This window comes from Trichomycterus rosablanca, chromosome 5 (assembly GCF_030014385.1).
Source record: "Trichomycterus rosablanca isolate fTriRos1 chromosome 5, fTriRos1.hap1, whole genome shotgun sequence".
Taxonomy (NCBI): domain Eukaryota; kingdom Metazoa; phylum Chordata; class Actinopteri; order Siluriformes; family Trichomycteridae; genus Trichomycterus; species Trichomycterus rosablanca.
In genome coordinates, this window is record NC_085992.1 from 40,304,592 (window position 1) to 40,322,899 (window position 18,308).

Sequence of the window (18,308 nt, forward strand, 5' to 3'; positions counted from 1 at the left end):
TGATTCTGCAGATTTCTTTTTACATCATCACATACATGCTGTTTTGACCAGACAATTCTACTCAGATTTTCATATAGACTTTTGTCTATACGAGATCACTTGGTTTAACTTTCTGGTCTACCTTTATGTTTCATTAAGAATTTGGCTGTCCACCTGGTCTGAAACCTACGAAAAGTTTACTCATATAACTTTTTAACTGAAATTACTTCACTGTCTTCCTATCACAGCATTCTTTAATTCTTGCCATTTTCTTCTGACTTTACCTATTAACAAGGCATTTCCAGCCCATGAAACAGCTGCTCACTGGTTGTGTTTTCTTGTTGTTGTTTTTTTGTTTTTTTTTACTACTCCAGCCAGGCATGCATACCAATGCCAGATTACCATTGGTTTTTAAAAAGAAAAAAACATAATTAATTAAAAATACTATATTAATAGTGGGTAGAGCCTTTCTTTGCTCTAAAAAAAACAAGCAGCAGTTCTTTGTGGCATTTGTGGCATGGATTCCACAAGCTGTTGGAAACATTCCTTTTAGATTACGATCCATGGTGCAGGATTACATCACTAGATTTCTGAAGATTTTTTGGGTGATCTTTCATGCTGTGAATCTGACCTTTAACCAAATCACAAATGAGCCCTACTGTGAGTGGGAAGGCCACTGAAAACAGTGAATTCATTGTCATGTTCTTGAATTATGCAGTTATACATTATAATGTTGGAAGTAGCTATTAAAAGATTATAGTTTTAATAGAATGCACATGTTCAGCAACAATACTCAAATAAGCTGTGCTATTCGAATAATTATTGATTGGTATTAACAGGCCCATAGTGTACCAGAAGAACATTCTCCACTTCAATAAACCACTGGATGTTTTTTTTCTTAATTGCACAATTTTGTGAAAACTCTACAGAGTGAGGTGCAGGAAAATCCTATGAGATAAGCAGCTCTAAAATACTAAAACCAGCATTTTTGGCATCAACAATCATGCCATGCTCATTTTTATAAGATAGCCACTCCTAGAAAAATTCTTCACTGTATCAATTTTTTTTTTTTTTTGAGGATGTGGCTCATGCTGTGTTTTGCTGATGTCCCAGAACTTTATATTTATTTATTTATTAGGATTTTAACCTCATGTTTTACACACTTTGATTACATTCACGACAGAACAGGTAATTACTGGTTATACAAGATTCATCAGTTTAAGTTTATTGTTAAACACAGTCATGGATCTCAAATTCACCTCACTTGCACGTCTTTGGACTGTGGGAGGAAACCGGAGCACCCGGAGGAAACCCATGCAGAACATGCTGTGAGGCAACAGTGCTGCCCACTGAGCCAGCATGCCACCCCAGAACTTCATAAATGACTTTTGACACTTTTTAGAGTGATATATTTAAAAAACAACTTAATTTCTTATCACTTTAGGGTAGCATCATTGTGCGCTGCTTTTAGAGACCAATTAGACTAATTAAATCCAGTTATCAAGGGACTTGTTAGTATACAGGGCCAACTGGTGTTTGATGTATTTTTATTAATAAGTTAATAATAATTGTTAAAAACTGTATTTTCGAGCGACTCAGGTGGAGCAGTGGTAAAAAAATGCTAGCACACCAGAGCTGACATTTCAAACTCATCGGTTCGTAACTCAGCTCTGCCATCCAGCTGGGCTGGGCGGCTACATGAACAACGATTGGCTTGTTGTTCATACAGGGTTGGAGCCGGATATATACGTCATAACTGATGCAATTACGACCTCTGCTGGCTGGTTGATGGCACCTGCACAGAGTCAAGAAATAATGCATTGATCAGGGTGTAACTCTTGGTGAACAAAGCTGATCCACATATTAACTCACCTCGAGCAGGTGATAAGATGCAGTCGGCTGCTGCACACGTGTCGGAGGGGGCGTGTCAGTCTCGCTCTCCTCAATCAGCAATGGAGATCAGCATCAGTAGAGAGGAAGCGTGATGCAATCAGGTAATTGGCAGTGACGAGCCGTGTATTTCACACCTAGGCCTTCAGTGGCATATTGCCTGAATAAATCCACCTCTTAATAACATTATTATGGCTATAGAAACCATTAATATTATGCAAAAATGTAGTATAATGAGTCATTGCCTCACAGATAACTCAAGTAGCCAGAATAATGCCATTAATACTAAAGCAACAAACCCACGTAGCACAATTCAACAAGTGTCCTTCCACTGCAGCCACAGCTGCGACACACATCAAAACGCATCGATAATAACATAATAAAATGACAATTACCGCTCGTAATTACTCAATTAAAAGTGGCGAACGAATCCTTTTCCCTGTTGTGACAGGCATGATAACTTCAGGGTTGTCCGTCCTTTCTTAACAATGTCCAGCTTTTCTTAAAAAGTCCGTCTTGAAATGGGTTTGTAAGTAAATCTGCGACCAAATCAATTTCTTGTTCCCCTTAAGCCATTGTGGGTTGATAAAACAGCTTAATTCAAGAAAAATATATTTTCGCGTGTGCAAGTAACTACAGATAAAGTTTGTTAAATCTGACACTTTATGTTCTATAACCATCCAATCAGAGGACTTAAAACGCCAACGTAATTGCAGAGGTGGAAAGTAACGAATTACATTTACTCGCGTTACTGTAATTGAGTAATTTTTTTGTGTACATGTACTTATTAAAGTAGATTATACAACCAGTAATTTTACTTTTATTTAAGTATGTTTTGTATTAAGAATTGTAATTCACTACATTTTAAATAACATCCGTTACTGAAAAAAACGCTAAGAAATCGCGTCTGGGAATGGAAAATAAACTGGTGCTAAAATAAAGGAGCTGTAATCTAGGTATAGAGTAGGGAGGGAAGGGTGATTCTAAAAGTTTAACATGTTTGGAGTTTGATGTTTCGTTATTTGACAACATAACATAGTCTGATGTCAAAGAATGGAAAAGTTTTGTCTTTTACATTTTCAGCATTTAGCAGATGCTTTTATCCAAAGCAACTTACACAATGAGCAACTGAGGGTTAAGGGCCTTGCTCAGGGACCCAACAGTGGCAACTTGGTGGTGGTGGGGCTTGAACCGGCAACCTTCTGTTTACTAGTCCAGTACCTTAACCACTGAGCTATCACTGGCCCTGGTCTTACATCTTGAAGGTTTTCTTTGGGTCATTTAGTAAAAGTCACAACACCTGTAACCTGTAACCTTAAAACCTTTGTTTTGAGTTATGAGACTTGCAGTATGACTGTTTGGTATTTGTTGGTGATGAAAAGAAGGCTGGTCTATAAAATCCACAATTAATGCCAACTACAGTTTAAAAAAGTTTTATGGGATGGTCTGTACTAAAACGACACATTACACATCCCTAAATGTTTTCTATTGTATTTTAATTAAAAACAACTATTGTGAGATTTATATCCACTTGTCCTGTTTGCATTACACAGGAGAGACCCCCTCTCCTGTTAAAAAACTAACTAAGTAACTAGACTAGTAATTTTACTTGTACTTAAGTAAAAATTCATTAAAGTAATAGTACTTTTACTTGAGTACAATATTTTAGTACTCTTTCCACCTCTGCGTAATTGCACGCCTGCTAGATGGCCTTGGCAACGCCAACTCAAAATCTGAAGGCCTTAGGGCAGACTTCTTTGACCCTGGCAACACATGATGACTGAAATATGATTGGATAATAGCTCTAGTATAAATATACACGGCTGGAAGCAGCGCAACCATGAGAAAATCTATGAAAGAAAGAAAACAGACTATTTGGAATTAATTTATAAATATTCATGGAAAGATATATTAAAACATAAGTCAGTGATTCTGACAGCGTTTAGGCCAGCAGAAAAGATCCACCACAGATAATTGAATATGACTAGATTGGGAGAAAATTTGGGAAAAATGCAACAAAAAAAAACCTGTAGAAGAGTGAAGGCTGTTATAGCCACACAGGACGTAGGTTTAGAAATTTGATGTCCAACAAGTTCATAGTAATGTGTACGCATATGGTGTAGTATTGATTTGATCAAATAATCTAGCATAGTTGTTAAACTGATACAATATTTGTATATCTTGTGTATCTCCCCCTGTCTGTGTGCAGGACCGCCGTTATGCTGACCTGTCTGAGGATCAGCTACCCTCCTGTGAGAGCCTAAAGGACACTATTGCCCGTGCGCTTTAATATTAAATTAAGACGGTTGAGAAACAATGTGTGATTTATAGCCAGAATAGAATAAATCAGAAGGTCATACTTATCCACATCACTGCTAATGAACCAAATAAATGGCTAATAGTAGTCTACATAAGAGAGGTATACCCAATAAAGTGTCTATCTTTTACTGTCTTAGTATTATTTATTCATATTTATTATATACATTGTTATTTTTGTGCTTGATATAACTGATCACACCAGATGCAACAGTTTGTAAAAATCAGCCACCCTGCACTGAGCCTTGTCATTGTAGGTGCATCTGACTGTTTGGCCACTTCCTAGTTCCGGAGTGCGGCTTTGTCTGATTGGTAGAATCATAACATCAATCTGTTCTAGCAGCCAATCAGAGCACAGAGAAGATCCATAAAACATTAACAGAGGACGAAGACCTGCAGGATTTCTGCTCGGTTCAGATCTCATCTCAGATCAGTTCATCCGCGCAGTTTGTGTTTAATAAAACAGTTTACAAATGGCTGCACATAAAATAGTGCTGATCCGACACGGGGAGAGCTGCTGGAACCAGGAGAATCGCTTCTGTGGTTGGTTTGATGCTGACCTTAGTGAGACTGGCGTTCAGGAGGCTAAACGAGGCGGACAGGCGTTAAAAGGTTTATTATTATTATTGTTATTATCATTATTGTTATTATTATTTATTATTGTTCTGAATGCGGTCAGATATTTTCTGTTATATACTTTATACTGTTAAATATACGGGTACAGAGGTCATCTGCATAAATGATCAGTGTTTATAATATTAATCGTAATTTATCAAAAGCGATGTGATTTAGTATGATCGGGTTTTTATTTTTTTAAGTAATTTTACTAATATTGACGTATTTTATCATTAATCATTTATGAATGATCAGTCGCGTGTAATGATTTCCGTGCGTGACGGGGCGTGTCTTTCTCTTCTCCCGCTATGTCTCCGCCTTCTTTTAGACGTTCTGTTTTGTTCCAACCAATCACATTTCTTGACTTCTTTTCCGCCTACCAATAGTGAGCAAGGGGGCGTGTGTGACCGGCTGTGAACGTGCACTATGGAACGTGCCCCAATGTCACTGCAGCAGTCCTACTGTAATATGCAATAATCTATTATAATAAGGATACCAGACAATATTGAGCAGGATGTCTATTTAATGTGAACAACCAATTCATCCTGAGCAGGGTCGCGGTGGCTCCATACTCCACACACAATGTGATGAAGGAAAAAAAAAGCCTGGACAGGGCCCCATCAAAGGGAATTACACATGTAGATAAGAAGAAGATAGACTTTATTTGTCATAAATACATATACAGGTGTACAGTACAATGAAATTCTTTCTTCGCATATCCCAGCTTGTTTGGAAGCTGGGGTCGGAGCGCAGGGTCAGCCATCGTACGGCGCCCCTGGAGCAGACAGGGTTAATTTTAGGGCCTTGCTCAAGGACCCAACAGTAGCTGCATAGCAGAGCCTGGATTTGAACCGCCAATCTTCTCTACACACTAGGCTACCACTGTCCTGTATGTATTCAGGAAGGCTCAGTGGTTAGCACTGTTGCCTCACAGCAAGAAGGTCCTGGGTTCGATTCCCAGGTGGAGTGGCCCAGGTCCTTTCGTGCGTTGCCTCCAGGAGCTCCGGTTTCCTCCCACAGTCCGAAGACATGCAAGTGAGGTGAATTGGAGATACAAAAATGTCCATGATTGTGTTTGACATTAAACTTGTGAACTGATAAACGTTGAGTAAAGAAGAACCAGCATTTCTGTCGTGAATGTAACCAAAGTGTGTAAAACATGACGTTAAAATCCTAATAAACAAAAATAAATATTGTAGCCAGTCTACATTTTGCTTGTATTTAGGACATGCATGGGCATTGTGTATTTGTGGATGGTTGTAGCCTAGCGGTTAAGGTACTGGACTAGTAAGCAGAAGGTTGCTGGTTCAAACTCTGCCAGGTTGCCACTGTTGGGCCCTTGAGCAAGGCCCTTAACCCTCAATTGCTTAAACTGTATACTGTAAGTCGCTCTGGATAAAAGCGTCTGCTAAATGCTGAAAATGTAAATATCTTGCCATCTGGTTTCTAATGTTGTTTTACTCTTTGGAAAATATAGAATAGAACATTATTTGTCATGTACATAGACAGGTGTACAGTACAACACAATTCTTTCTTGCATATCCTTTTAGAGTTGGGGTGAATGCAAGGTCATCCATTGTATGATGCCCTGGAGCCAAGATGGTTAAGGAACTTGCTCAGGGGCCCAACAGTGGCTGAATGGCAGAGCTGGGATTCAAACTCTCAACCTTTTGATTGATAGCCCAAAGCTCTACCCACTAGGTTATCACTGTCCCTGTGACAAATTTAAGCTGTTGTGTTTGTAGGACCCCACAATTGTTATTTAGGTTACCTAATAAAAAAAATAATAAAAAAAAAAGACTTAAATATAATGATTTTGCATTTATATGCCCTTAACTACTAGGGCAGTCTTAGCCTAGTGGTTAAGGTACTGGACTAGTAATCTAAAGGTTGCATGTTCAAGCCATACCACTGCCAGGTTGCCACTGTTGGGCCTTTGAGCAAGGCCCTTAACCCTCAATTGCTTAGAATGAATACTGTCACAGTACTGTAAGTCGCTTTGAATAAAAATGCTAAATGCTGACAATGTGAATAAATATTTTTTCACCTATAGTTTACACTAGTTTCTGGAATGACATGTTAATTCTAAATAATCTGTTTTGCAGATGCTGGCTTTGAGTTTGACATTTGCTACACTTCTGTATTGAAAAGGGCCATCCGTACCTTGTGGATGGTTTTGGATGGCATTGACCAGATGTGGCTTCCAGTGCACAGGACATGGCGCCTGAATGAGCGCCATTATGGTGGTCTGACCGGCTTAAATAAAGCTGAAACGGCTGCCAAGCACGGGGAGGCCCAGGTCAAAATATGGAGACGCTCCTATGACATTCCACCTCCTTCCATGGATGCAGACCATGACTTTTATAGTGTTATTAGCCAGGTAAGTACTAAACAAGCCAAAGATATGTAAACAGACTTACATGTGCAAATCTACTTTAATCTAATCTACTCCAACTTCTGGTGTATTATTGATTTGATGAAATCATCTAACCATATTTGTATATCTTGTGTATCTCCCCCTGTCTGTGTGCAGGACCGCCGTTATGCTGACCTGTCTGAGGATCAGCTCCCTTCTTGTGAGAGCCTAAAAGACACTATTGCCCGTGCACTCCCATTCTGGAATGAAGAGATTGTCCCTCAAATCAAACAAGGAAAGAGGGTGCTGATTGCTGCCCATGGAAACAGCCTGAGGGGTATCGTCAAGCACCTGGAAGGTATGTTGCATTTTGATGTTGTGACATTACACTGTTTTATATGACTTTTGTATTTTGTTCTGTGTTTTTTTTTCCCTACGTGGTCTTGTCTGCATTCTTACTCTAATTTGAGATGCAGTCTTTTTTGCTTTACAGCCAATTGGTATGTGATTGGTCAAGGGTTGGAAAAAAAGTACAACTTTGGTCTAAGAATGTTATATTCTTAGTAATTTATGTAGTAGCATAACGTCAATATTCCACAGTAACATTAGCACATAGCAGACAGACAGACAGCATAGTAAACTAACTTTTAGTAATATAAAAATGTAATGTGTTTTATGTCTGGAAAAGAATCAAATATAGCACTTTATAGTAGGAATGTAAGATATACAGTCAGTCAAAGATGCTATTAGTACTTTAGAAGTGTAGGCAGATTTGTTGCATTAAGCATTAACTTGCTGTTATTGAGAAAACAATGAGGCTGTGGTGTAACTGGGTTTTTGTTTACCTCCGAATGATAGTTTAATGATTTAGTGTCCCTGACTACCTTAAATAGGGATGTAACGATACACTCTACCCACGATGCGATACGATTCACGATACTGGGGCAAGTCGTAGCCTAGTGGTTAAGGTACTGGACTAGTAATAAGAAGGTGGCTGGTTCAAGCCCCACCACTACCAGGTTGCTGCTGTTGGGCCCTTGAGCAAGGCCCTTAACCCTCAATTGCTCAGACTGTATACTGTAACTGTAATGTAAGTCGCTTTGAATAAAGGCGTCTGCTAAATGCCGAAAATGTAAATGTACTGGGTTCACGATACAATTTTTTTTAAACAAAATGAAATGAAAGACAAATTGACAAAGTTTCCTTTTATTATTTCTCTTATAAGAAAATAAAATCTTTTTAATGAATGCCCTTTTATTTCTGAGGTAGGTACAAACTATGCAAAACAATGCTACACTTCCTTTTTTATGTAAAAAAACTAAAACAAATAATTTTAAAACAAATCCAACATTAAATAAATAAATGAATAATACAAATAAAGTATCGTACAACTCTGTGTAGTGATGTCAACCAGGCGAGGTGAATAGCGCCAGTGCCCTCTGCTGTTTAAAGTGAATATCGATTCATTTTACATGAATTACCAATTCGAATCGTGGCACATGTGCACTGATTTTTAACTGCCTTGTGGTGCATCTCCTGCAAGATGCTGCGGAAAGACTGGAAACATAGCAGTGATTTAAAAAAGCAGTTCTGCAAAAAGAATGGCCTAAGATTTCCCTTAGTGATGCAGGAAATTGTGTAATTGGTCATCATAGCAAAAGAATTGGGTAATCATTAGTAAAGAGCCAAAACAATTCCAAGCAGTCAGTGTAACTTCTCTCATTATAAAAACTATACCATGTGAGATACTGGCCAAAGCAGTGACTAAAGGTTAGGAACACTGTACATGTTTGATAGAAAATCTTCCACATGCTGAAATGACCTCTAATTTTTCTAGAGCTCTCTCAAAGTACCAAGGTGGGTGGTACAGCTGTCTTATGCACAATCAAATTTAAATTTTAGCTGTGCTATTGACTTGGTAAGGTGCTCTAGCAACATGACTGCACACCAGTGCACAAAGCAAGGTCCATAAAGACATGGATGAGCGAGTTTGGTGTAAAAGAACTTAACTGGCCCACACAGAGTCCTGACCTCAATCCAACAGAACACCTTTGGGATGAATTAGAGTGGAGACTGCGAGCCAGGCCTTCTCATCCAACATCAGTGTCTGACCTCACAGGTGCGCTTCTGGAAGAATGGTCAAAAATTCCCATAAACACACTCCTCAACCTTGTGGAAAGCCTTCCCAGAAGAGTTGAAGCTGTTATAGCTGCAAAGGCTGGGCCGACATCATATTAAACCCTATGGATTAAGAATGGGACGTCACTCAAGTTCATATACGTGTGAAGGCAGACGAGCGAATACTTTTGGCAATATAGTGTATGTACTGTAGATTAATCAACAAGTGGTTAGTAAGGCTGCCACTTTGTTTTAGAGTAATTATACCTAAAATTATTACAGTAATTAGATGCCTCAAACATTTATGTGGCTTGAACAAGTTATATATGTTGCATTGTGGTAACACTAGCATTAAGGTTCATTTACACACTAATCACATGTAATTAAGCTAATTTATTTTTTCTATCACACAGGTATGTCAGAGGAAGCCATAATGGAGCTGAACCTCCCTACTGGTATTCCTATACTGTACGAGCTGGACGAAAACTTGAAGCCCATCAAGCCCATGCAGTTCCTGGGAGATGAAGAGACTGTGCGCAAGGCCATGGAGGCTGTGGCAGCACAGGGCAAGGCCAAGAAATAAAGGGGTTTATTAGTACTGAATAGTTCTAATGAGTAAACATTTAATTTTTATTGTATATTAATATTGTCACACAGGTAAAGAATTCCATGTATTCCGCAAACAATTCATTGGTTTATTTATTGACCAAATAACATTGGGATCAATTAATGTTATAACTTGTGATGGATAACAAAGATGTTTAGGCTGTAAAAAAAAAAGATGTAATATATAGTACAAGCAGTATGTACATTTAAAGAACAGGATCTGGCATATAACAGGGTTTGGGCTTAGTTTAAAAGATGTTACATTAGAACAGCTTCTGTGTGTGTATGTAAACAGTTCATGTTGTCAAGATCAAATTGCATCATATTGTTGTATGGTTAACAAAGGTAATGCAATCCTAGATTAAAATGTGAACATGTGAGCCCAATAAAAGTGCAATATCTGGAAATGTAAAACTGTCTCTGACTACAGTGGAAGGACAATTAAATTATGTTTGCAAATAAAATACAAGATGCAGGAACATTTGGTAACCGTATGTGAAATATACACAACTTACACTACCGTAAATACACTGATCAGCCATAACATTAAAACCACCTCCTTGTTTCTACACTCAGTCCATTTTATCAGCTCCACTTACCATATAGAAGCACTTTGTAGTTCTACAAGTACTGACTGTAGTCCATCTGTTTCTCTAAATACTTTGTTAGCCCCCTTTCATGCTGTTCTTCAATGGTCAGGACCACTACAAAGCAGGTATTATTTAGGTGGTGGATCATTTTCAGCACTGCAGTGACACTGACATGGTGGTGGTGTGTTAGTGTGTGTTGTGCTGGTATGAGTGGATCGGACACAGTTTGTCCACTCACTGTCCACTCTATTAGACACTCCTACCTAGTTGGTCCACCTTGTAGATGTAAAGTCAGAGACGATCGCTCATCCATTGCTGCTGTTTGAGTTAGTCATCTTCCAGACCATCAGTGGTCACAGGAAGCTGCCTACAGGGTGCTGTTGGCTGGATATTTTTGCTTGGTGGATTATTCTCAGTCCAGCAGTGACAGTGAAGTTTTTAAAAACTCCCATCAGCATTGCTGTGTCTTATCCACTCATACCAGGACAACACACACTAACACACCACCACCATGTCAGTGTCACTGCAGTGCTGAGAATCATCCACCACCTAAATAATACCTACTCTGTAGTGGTCCTGACCTTTGAAGAACAGCATGAAAGGGGGTTAACAAAGCATGAAGAAAAACAGATGGACTACAGTCAGTAATTGTAGAACTATAAAGTGCTTCTATATGGTAGGAGAAGCCAATAAAATGGACAGTGTGTGTAGAAACAAGGAGGTGGTTTTAATGTTATGGCTGATCGGTGTATAGTGCAGTGGGAAGTCATTTTCTTCTTAGGAGGATTTCTTGAACCGCAATGAAACAATATGCCTTTTAAGGCCCTGATCCAGATCCTTGAGAGATTTTATTTGGAAAACGTCTTTTTCTTTCACAAAATTCTCAAACGAATAAAGTCCACCCCCTACCCCAAAATAGTGAGATTTGGTTGCCAAATAGATGACTCCATTCTCAGCAAGCAATTTATGAAACACATCATGAAGTGAAGGGTAGTATTCTGTATTATAAATGGTTTCTGATGTAAAAATGAGGTCATATTTAAGCATGTGATCAGTACTTTGCACGAGTGAGAGAAAGGAAGTCCAGTCCCCTGAGAAAAAGCGACAATGATCTGTCGGTGACTTATCCAAAGCTTGTCGTTTAGGTGCTGGGCTGCCATCTTTTTCTGCCTTATCACCATCATCACTCCCTTCCTCACAGTTGAGGAACACATTTGGAATGGTCAGCTGCTCGATCACAGTGCTGTTATAGTCCTGGAAGTGAACCATGCTGGCTCCTCTCTTTAATGCCAGGATACCGAGCAGTCCAGCTCCGCAGCCGAGATCCAGAACCCTCTTCCCAGAGAACGTCTCACCCTCGTCATCGACGTATTCAAGCAGATCATAGGTGCCTTCCCAGATTTTAAGGCCACCCTCATACACGCCGGTTATCAGGTCAGAGTTTTGAGTGGCAGTCTGAGTCAGTATATTCTCAGCATCGTCTCGCTCCGGGGCAGTTTGTTCAACTACAGATTCATTGAGGTAAATGAGAGGTGGTAGTGTTCCTACTGTTATTGTCTCAGTAACCGAGTTCTCAATATGGGAAAGGTGATCTGGTGTATGCTTATGCTCTTGAGCTTCCTTTACTTGCTTAGGAGTACATCTGCTGGTTTCCTATGGGGCAGAGAGAAAACTTAATGGAACGTAATAAAGTTTAGCATATATACAAAGTATAAAGTCAAAATCAATTCAGGATATCACTTTTATATATATACAGTACAGGCCAAAAGTTTGGACACACCTTCTCATTCAATGCGTTTTCTGTATTTTCATGACTATTTACATTGTAGATTCTCACTGAAGGCATCAAAACTATGAATGAACACATGTGGAGTTATGTACTTAACAAAAAAAGGTGAAATAACTGAAAACATGTTTTATATTCTAGTTTCTTCAAAATAGCCACCCTTTGCTCTGATTACTGCTTTGCACACTCTTGGCATTCTCTCAATGAGCTTCAAGAGGTACAACCCCTGGCAAAAATTTTGGAATCACCACTCTTGGAAGATGTTCTTTCAATTGTTTAATTTTGTAGAAAAAAAATAAATCACAGACATGCCACAAAACTATCATTTCTCAAACTGTCAACCCTCTGGCATTAAGAAACAATAAAAAAAGAAACAAATATAATAGTTGTGGTCAGTCACAATTGCTTTTTTTTAGATCAAGTAGAGGAAAAAAATATGGAATCACTCAAATCTGAGGAAAAAATGATGGAATCATTAGAAAACACTGCACCATTATTACTTTGTTGCACCACCTCTGGCTTTTATAATGGTTTAAACTCTCTGAGGCATGGAGTTAACTAATGACAAACAGTATTCTTCATCAATCTGCCTTCAACTGTCTCTTGCTGTTGCCAGATCAGCTTTGCAGGTTGGAACCTTGTCATTGACCATTTTCTTCAATTTCCACCAGAGATTTTCAAATGGATTGAGATCCGGACTATTTGCAGGCCATGCCATTGACATTATATGTTTTCTTGAAGGAAAGTTTTCACGTCCTTTGCCCTATGGCAAGATGCATTATCATCTTGAAAAATGAAGTCATCATCACCAAACATCCTTTCAACTGATGGAATAAGAAAAGCGTCCAAAATTTCAATGTGGACTTTGGCATTTATTGAAGACCATCTCCCCTGTGCCTTTACCCGACATGCAGGCCCATATCATCAACAACTGTGGAAATTAACATGTTTTCTTTAGGCAGTTATCTTCATAAATTTCATTGGACAGACACCAAACAAAAGTTCCAGCATCATCACCTTGCCCAATGCAGATTCGCGATTCATCACTGAAGATCACTTTTATCCAGTCACCCACAGTCCACGATTGCTTTTCTTTAGCCTACTTTAACCTTGTTCTTTTCTTTTTAGGTGTTAATGGTGGCTTTTGTTTGGCTTTTCTGTATGTAAATCCCATTTCTTTTAGGTGATTTCTTACAGTTCAGTCACAGACATTGACTCCACTTTCCGGCCACTTGTTTCTCATTTGTTTTGTTGTGCATTTTCTGTTTTCAAGACATATTGCTTTAAGTTTTCTATCTTGATGCTTTGATGTCTTACTTGGTCTACCAGTATGCTTCCCTTTTACAACCTTCCCATTTTGTTTGTACTTGGTCCAGATTTTAAACACAGCTTACTGGGAACAACCAACATCTTTTGCGACATTCCACAATGATTTATCTTCTTGAAGGAGTTTTATAATCCTCTCATTTGTTTCAACTGACATATCTTGTGTTGGAACCATGATTCATGACAATCTGCTTTGTGCAACAGCTCTCCGAGGTGTAAGCACTCTTTTTAAACTGAAGAATAATTAGCAAATCTAATCTGCTGCAGATGTTTTGTTTTTAAACTGCAAATTACAGAGTGATTCCATAATTTTTTCCTCAGATTTGAGTGATTCCATATTTTTTTCCTCTACTTGATCTAAAAAAAGCAATTGTGACTGACCACAACTATTATATTTGTTTCTTTTTATTGTTTCTTAAAGCCAGAAGGTTGACATTTTGAAAAATGATAGTTTTGTGGCATGTCTGTGATTTATCTTTTTTCTACAAAATTAAACAATTGACAGAACAAGAGTGGTGATTCCATAATTTTTGCCAGGGGTTGTAGTCACCTGAAATGGTTTTCAGGTGTGCCTTATCAGGGTTAATTAGTGGAATTTCTTGCTTTATCAATGGGGTTGGGACCATCAGTTGTGTTGTGCAAAAGACAGGTTACTACACAGCCGACAGCCCTATTGGACAACTGTTAAAATTCATATTATGGCAAGAACCAATCAGCTAACTAAAGAAAAACGAGTGGCCATCATTACTTTAAGAAATGAAGGTCAGTCAGTCCGGAAAATTGCAAAAACTTTAAATGTGTCCCCAAGTGGAGTCACAAAAACCATCAAGCGCTACAGCGAAACTGGCACACACGAGGACCGACCCAGGAAAGGAAGACCAAGAGTCACCTCTACTTCTCAGGACAAGTTCATCCGAGTCACCAGCCTCAGAAATCGCAAGTTAACAGCAGCTCAGATCACAGACCAGTTGAATGCCACACAGAGTTCTAGCAGCAGACCCATCTCTAGAACAACTGTTAAGAGGAGACTGCGCAAATCAGGCCTTCATGGTCAAATAGCTGCTAGGAAACCACTGCTAAGGAGAGGCAACAAGCAGAAGAGATTTGTTTGGGCCAAAAAACACAAGGAATGGACATTAGACCAGTGGAAATCTGTGCTTTGGTCTGATGAGTCCAAATTTGAGATCTTTGGTTCCAACCGCTGTGTCTTTGTGAGACGCAGAAAAGGTGAACGGATGGATTCCACATGCCTGGTTCCCACTGTGAAGCATGGAGGAGGAGCTGTGATGGTGTGGGGGTGTTTTGCTGGTGACACTGTTGTGGATTTATTCAAAATTGAAGGCACACTGAACCAGCATGGCTACCACAGCATCCTGCAGCGACATGCCATCCCATCTGGTTTGCGTTTAGTTGGACCATCATTTATTTTTCAACAGGACAATGACCCTCCAGGCTGTGTAAGGGCTATTTGACCAAGAAGGAGAGTGATGGAGTGCTGCGGCAGATGACTTGGCCTCCACAGTCACCGGACCTGAACCCAATCGAGATGGTTTGGGGTGAGCTGGACCGCAGAGTGAAGGCAAAGGGGCCAACAAGTGCTAAACACCTCTGGGAACTCCTTCAAGACTGTTGGAAAACCATTTCAGGTGACTACCTCTTGAAGCTCATTGAGAGAATGCCAAGAGTGTGCAAAGCAGCAATCAGAGCAAAGGGTGGCTATTTTGAAGAAACTAGAATATAAAACATGTTTTCAGTTATTTCACCTTTTTTTGTTAAGTACATAACTCCACATGTGTTCATTCATAGTTTTGATGCCTTCAGTGAGAATCTACAATGTAAATAGTCATGAAAATACAGAAAACGCATTGAATGAGAAGGTGTGTCCAAACTTTTGGCCTGTACTGTATATATATACTGTATATATAGTATATATACAGGGGTTGGACAAAATAACTGAAACACCTGGTTTTAGACCACAATAATTTATTAGTATGGTGTAGGGCCTCCTTTTGCGGCCAATACAGCGTCAATTCGTCTTGGAAATGACATATACAAGTCCTGCACAGTGGTCAGAGGGATTTTAAGCCATTCTTCTTGCAGGATAGTGGCCAGGTCACTACGTGATGCTGGTGGAGGAAAACGTTTCCTGACTCGCTTCTCCAAAACACCCCAAAGTGGCTCAATAATATTTAGATCTGGTGACTGTGCAGGCCATGGGAGATGTTCAACTTCACTTTCATGTTCATCAAACCAATCTTTCACCAGTCTTGCTGTGTGTATTGGTGCATTGTCATCCTGATACACGGCACCGCCTTCAGGATACAATGTTTGAACCATTGGATGCACATGGTCCTCCAGAATGGTTCGGTAGTCCTTGGCAGTGACGCGCCCATCTAGCACAAGTATTGGGCCAAGGGAATGCCATGATATGGCAGCCCAAACCATCACTGATCCACCCCCATGCTTCACTCTGGGCATGCAACAGTCTGGGTGGTACGCTTCTTTGGGGCTTCTCCACACCGTAACTCTCCCGGATGTGGGGAAAACAGTAAAGGTGGACTCATCAGAGAACAATACATGTTTCACATTGTCCACAGCCCAAGATTTGCGCTCCTTGCACCATTGAAACCGACGTTTGGCATTGGCACGAGTGACCAAAGGTTTGGCTATAGCAGCCCGGCCGTGTATATTGACCCTGTGGAGCTCCCGACGGACAGTTCTGGTGGAAACAGGAGAGTTGAGGTGCACATTTAATTCTGCCGTGATTTGGGCAGCCGTGGTTTTATGTTTTTTGGATACAATCCGGGTTAGCACCCGAACATCCCTTTCAGACAGCTTCCTCTTGCGTCCACAGTTAATCCTGTTGGATGTGGTTTGTCCTTCTTGGTGGTATGCTGACATTACCCTGGATACCGTGGCTCTTGATACATCACAAAGACTTGCTGTCTTGGTCACAGATGCGCCAGCAAGACGTGCACCAACAATTTGTCCTCTTTTGAACTCTGGTATGTCACCCATAATGTTGTGTGCATTGCAATATTTTGAGCAAAACTGTGCTCCTACCCTGCTAATTGAACCTTCACACTCTGCTCTTACTGGATTGGCCACCAGACTGGTCCAATTTAGCCATGAAACCTCCCACACTAAAATGACAGGTGTTTCAGTTATTTTGTCCAACCCCTGTATATATAAAACATTAAAATCACCTTCTTGTTTCTACACTCACTGTCCATTTTAACAGCTCCACTTACCATATAGAAGCACTTTGTAGTTCGACAATTACTGACTGTAGTCCATCTGTTTCTCTGCATGCTTTGTTAGCCCCCTTTCATGCTGTTCTTCAATGGTCAGGACTCTCCCAGAACCACTACAGAGTAGGTATTATTTGGGTGGTGGATCATTCTCAGCATTGCAGTGACACTGACATGGTGGTGGTGTGTTAGTGTGTGTTGTGCTGGTATGAGTGGATAAGACACAACAGCGCCGATGGAGTTTTTAAACACCTCACTGTCACTGCTGGACTGAGAATAGTCCACCAACCTAAAATATATCCAGCCAACAGCGCCCCGTGGGCAGTGTCCTGTGACCACTGATGAAGGTCTAGAAGATGACCAACTCAAACAGCAGCAATAGATGACTGACTTTACATCTACAAGGTGGACCAACTACGTAGGAGTGTCTAATAGAGTGGACACGGTATTTAAAACCTCCAGCAGCGCTGCTGTGTCTGATCCACTCATACCAGCACAACACACACCAACACACCACCACCATGTCATTGTCACTGCAGTGCTGAGAATGATCCACCACCTAAATAATACCTGCTCTGTGGGGGTCCTGTGAGAGTCCTGACCATTGAAGAACAGCATGAAAGGGGGCTAACAAAGCATGCAGAGAAACAGATGGACTACAGTCAGTAACTGTAGAACTACAAAGTGCTTCTATATGGTAAGTGGAGCTGATAAAATAGACAATGTGTGCAAAAACAAGGAGGTGGTTTTAATGTTATGGCTGAATGTATGACAATCAAACTTTTACTTCTACAATAAATTACTGTGTAAAATACGACTCTAAATTCACGCGAGAGAGTCTATAGGTCTCTGTGTGTTGCCCTGAAGTAGATGGGCATTCTGACGTCCCGTTTGCACCGCGACGCTGACCAGGATTATTAAGCTGTTGGTGAAAATGAATGATTTAAAACGGTAAAGTGTTGCTAATCAAAACCGTGACAGAAGTGTTTGGTAGTTAGTTGGTTAGTTCATTAAGCCAGTAAAAATAGCAGTAGCAGCTAGTGAACATGAGGACACATTATCAGCAGCATGAACATGAAAACAGAAGTTCGCTTAACTACTCACAAGCTTCATTAGCTTCTTCACATGGTCCTGATTCCCATCTTCTAATTTATCTAATTTATCACCTGGCGTGTCATTATCACAATCATGTTGAAGCTGCGGTGAGATGTTAAAATTAAAACTGAATGCCATACTGGACAGTGGATATTCTATATACACACACGTTGCAGTAAACGTACTGAACTACAAGTACCAGAATGCTTAGCTGTTTCTTCTTCTTTCAGTTGAGGCGCTTGACATTTAGCTGAAAATGTATTACCGACACCTACCAAACTGAAGATTCAATGAAAACACCCTCACCACCACCACACAGGTTTTATCTAAATATGAAAATTATTTTAAAAATGTAATTAAAATACATAAAAAAGGTCAAA

General features: G+C 39.9%; 2 protein-coding genes across 2 annotated transcripts; one reads left to right on the top strand and one right to left on the bottom strand.

The window, feature by feature from the left end:
- The first annotated feature begins 4,561 nt into the window (after nucleotides 1-4,561).
- Nucleotides 4,562-10,359, top strand: pgam1a (phosphoglycerate mutase 1a). The gene is made up of 4 exons (XM_062996164.1): nucleotides 4,562-4,797; nucleotides 6,906-7,180; nucleotides 7,334-7,514; nucleotides 9,688-10,359. The coding sequence occupies exons 1-4, from the start codon at nucleotides 4,659-4,661 to the stop codon at nucleotides 9,855-9,857; spliced, it is 765 nt and encodes a 254-aa protein (XP_062852234.1). The 5' UTR covers nucleotides 4,562-4,658; the 3' UTR covers nucleotides 9,858-10,359.
- Nucleotides 10,360-11,172: 813 nt separating this feature from the next.
- On the bottom strand, nucleotides 11,173-18,092 carry mettl18 (methyltransferase 18, RPL3 N3-histidine). The gene is made up of 2 exons (XM_062995194.1): nucleotides 17,938-18,092; nucleotides 11,173-12,123 (listed from the first exon to the last, which is right to left on the bottom strand). The coding sequence occupies exons 1-2, from the start codon at nucleotides 18,064-18,066 to the stop codon at nucleotides 11,248-11,250; spliced, it is 1,005 nt and encodes a 334-aa protein (XP_062851264.1). The 5' UTR covers nucleotides 18,067-18,092; the 3' UTR covers nucleotides 11,173-11,247.
- Nucleotides 18,093-18,308: the final 216 nt, after the last annotated feature.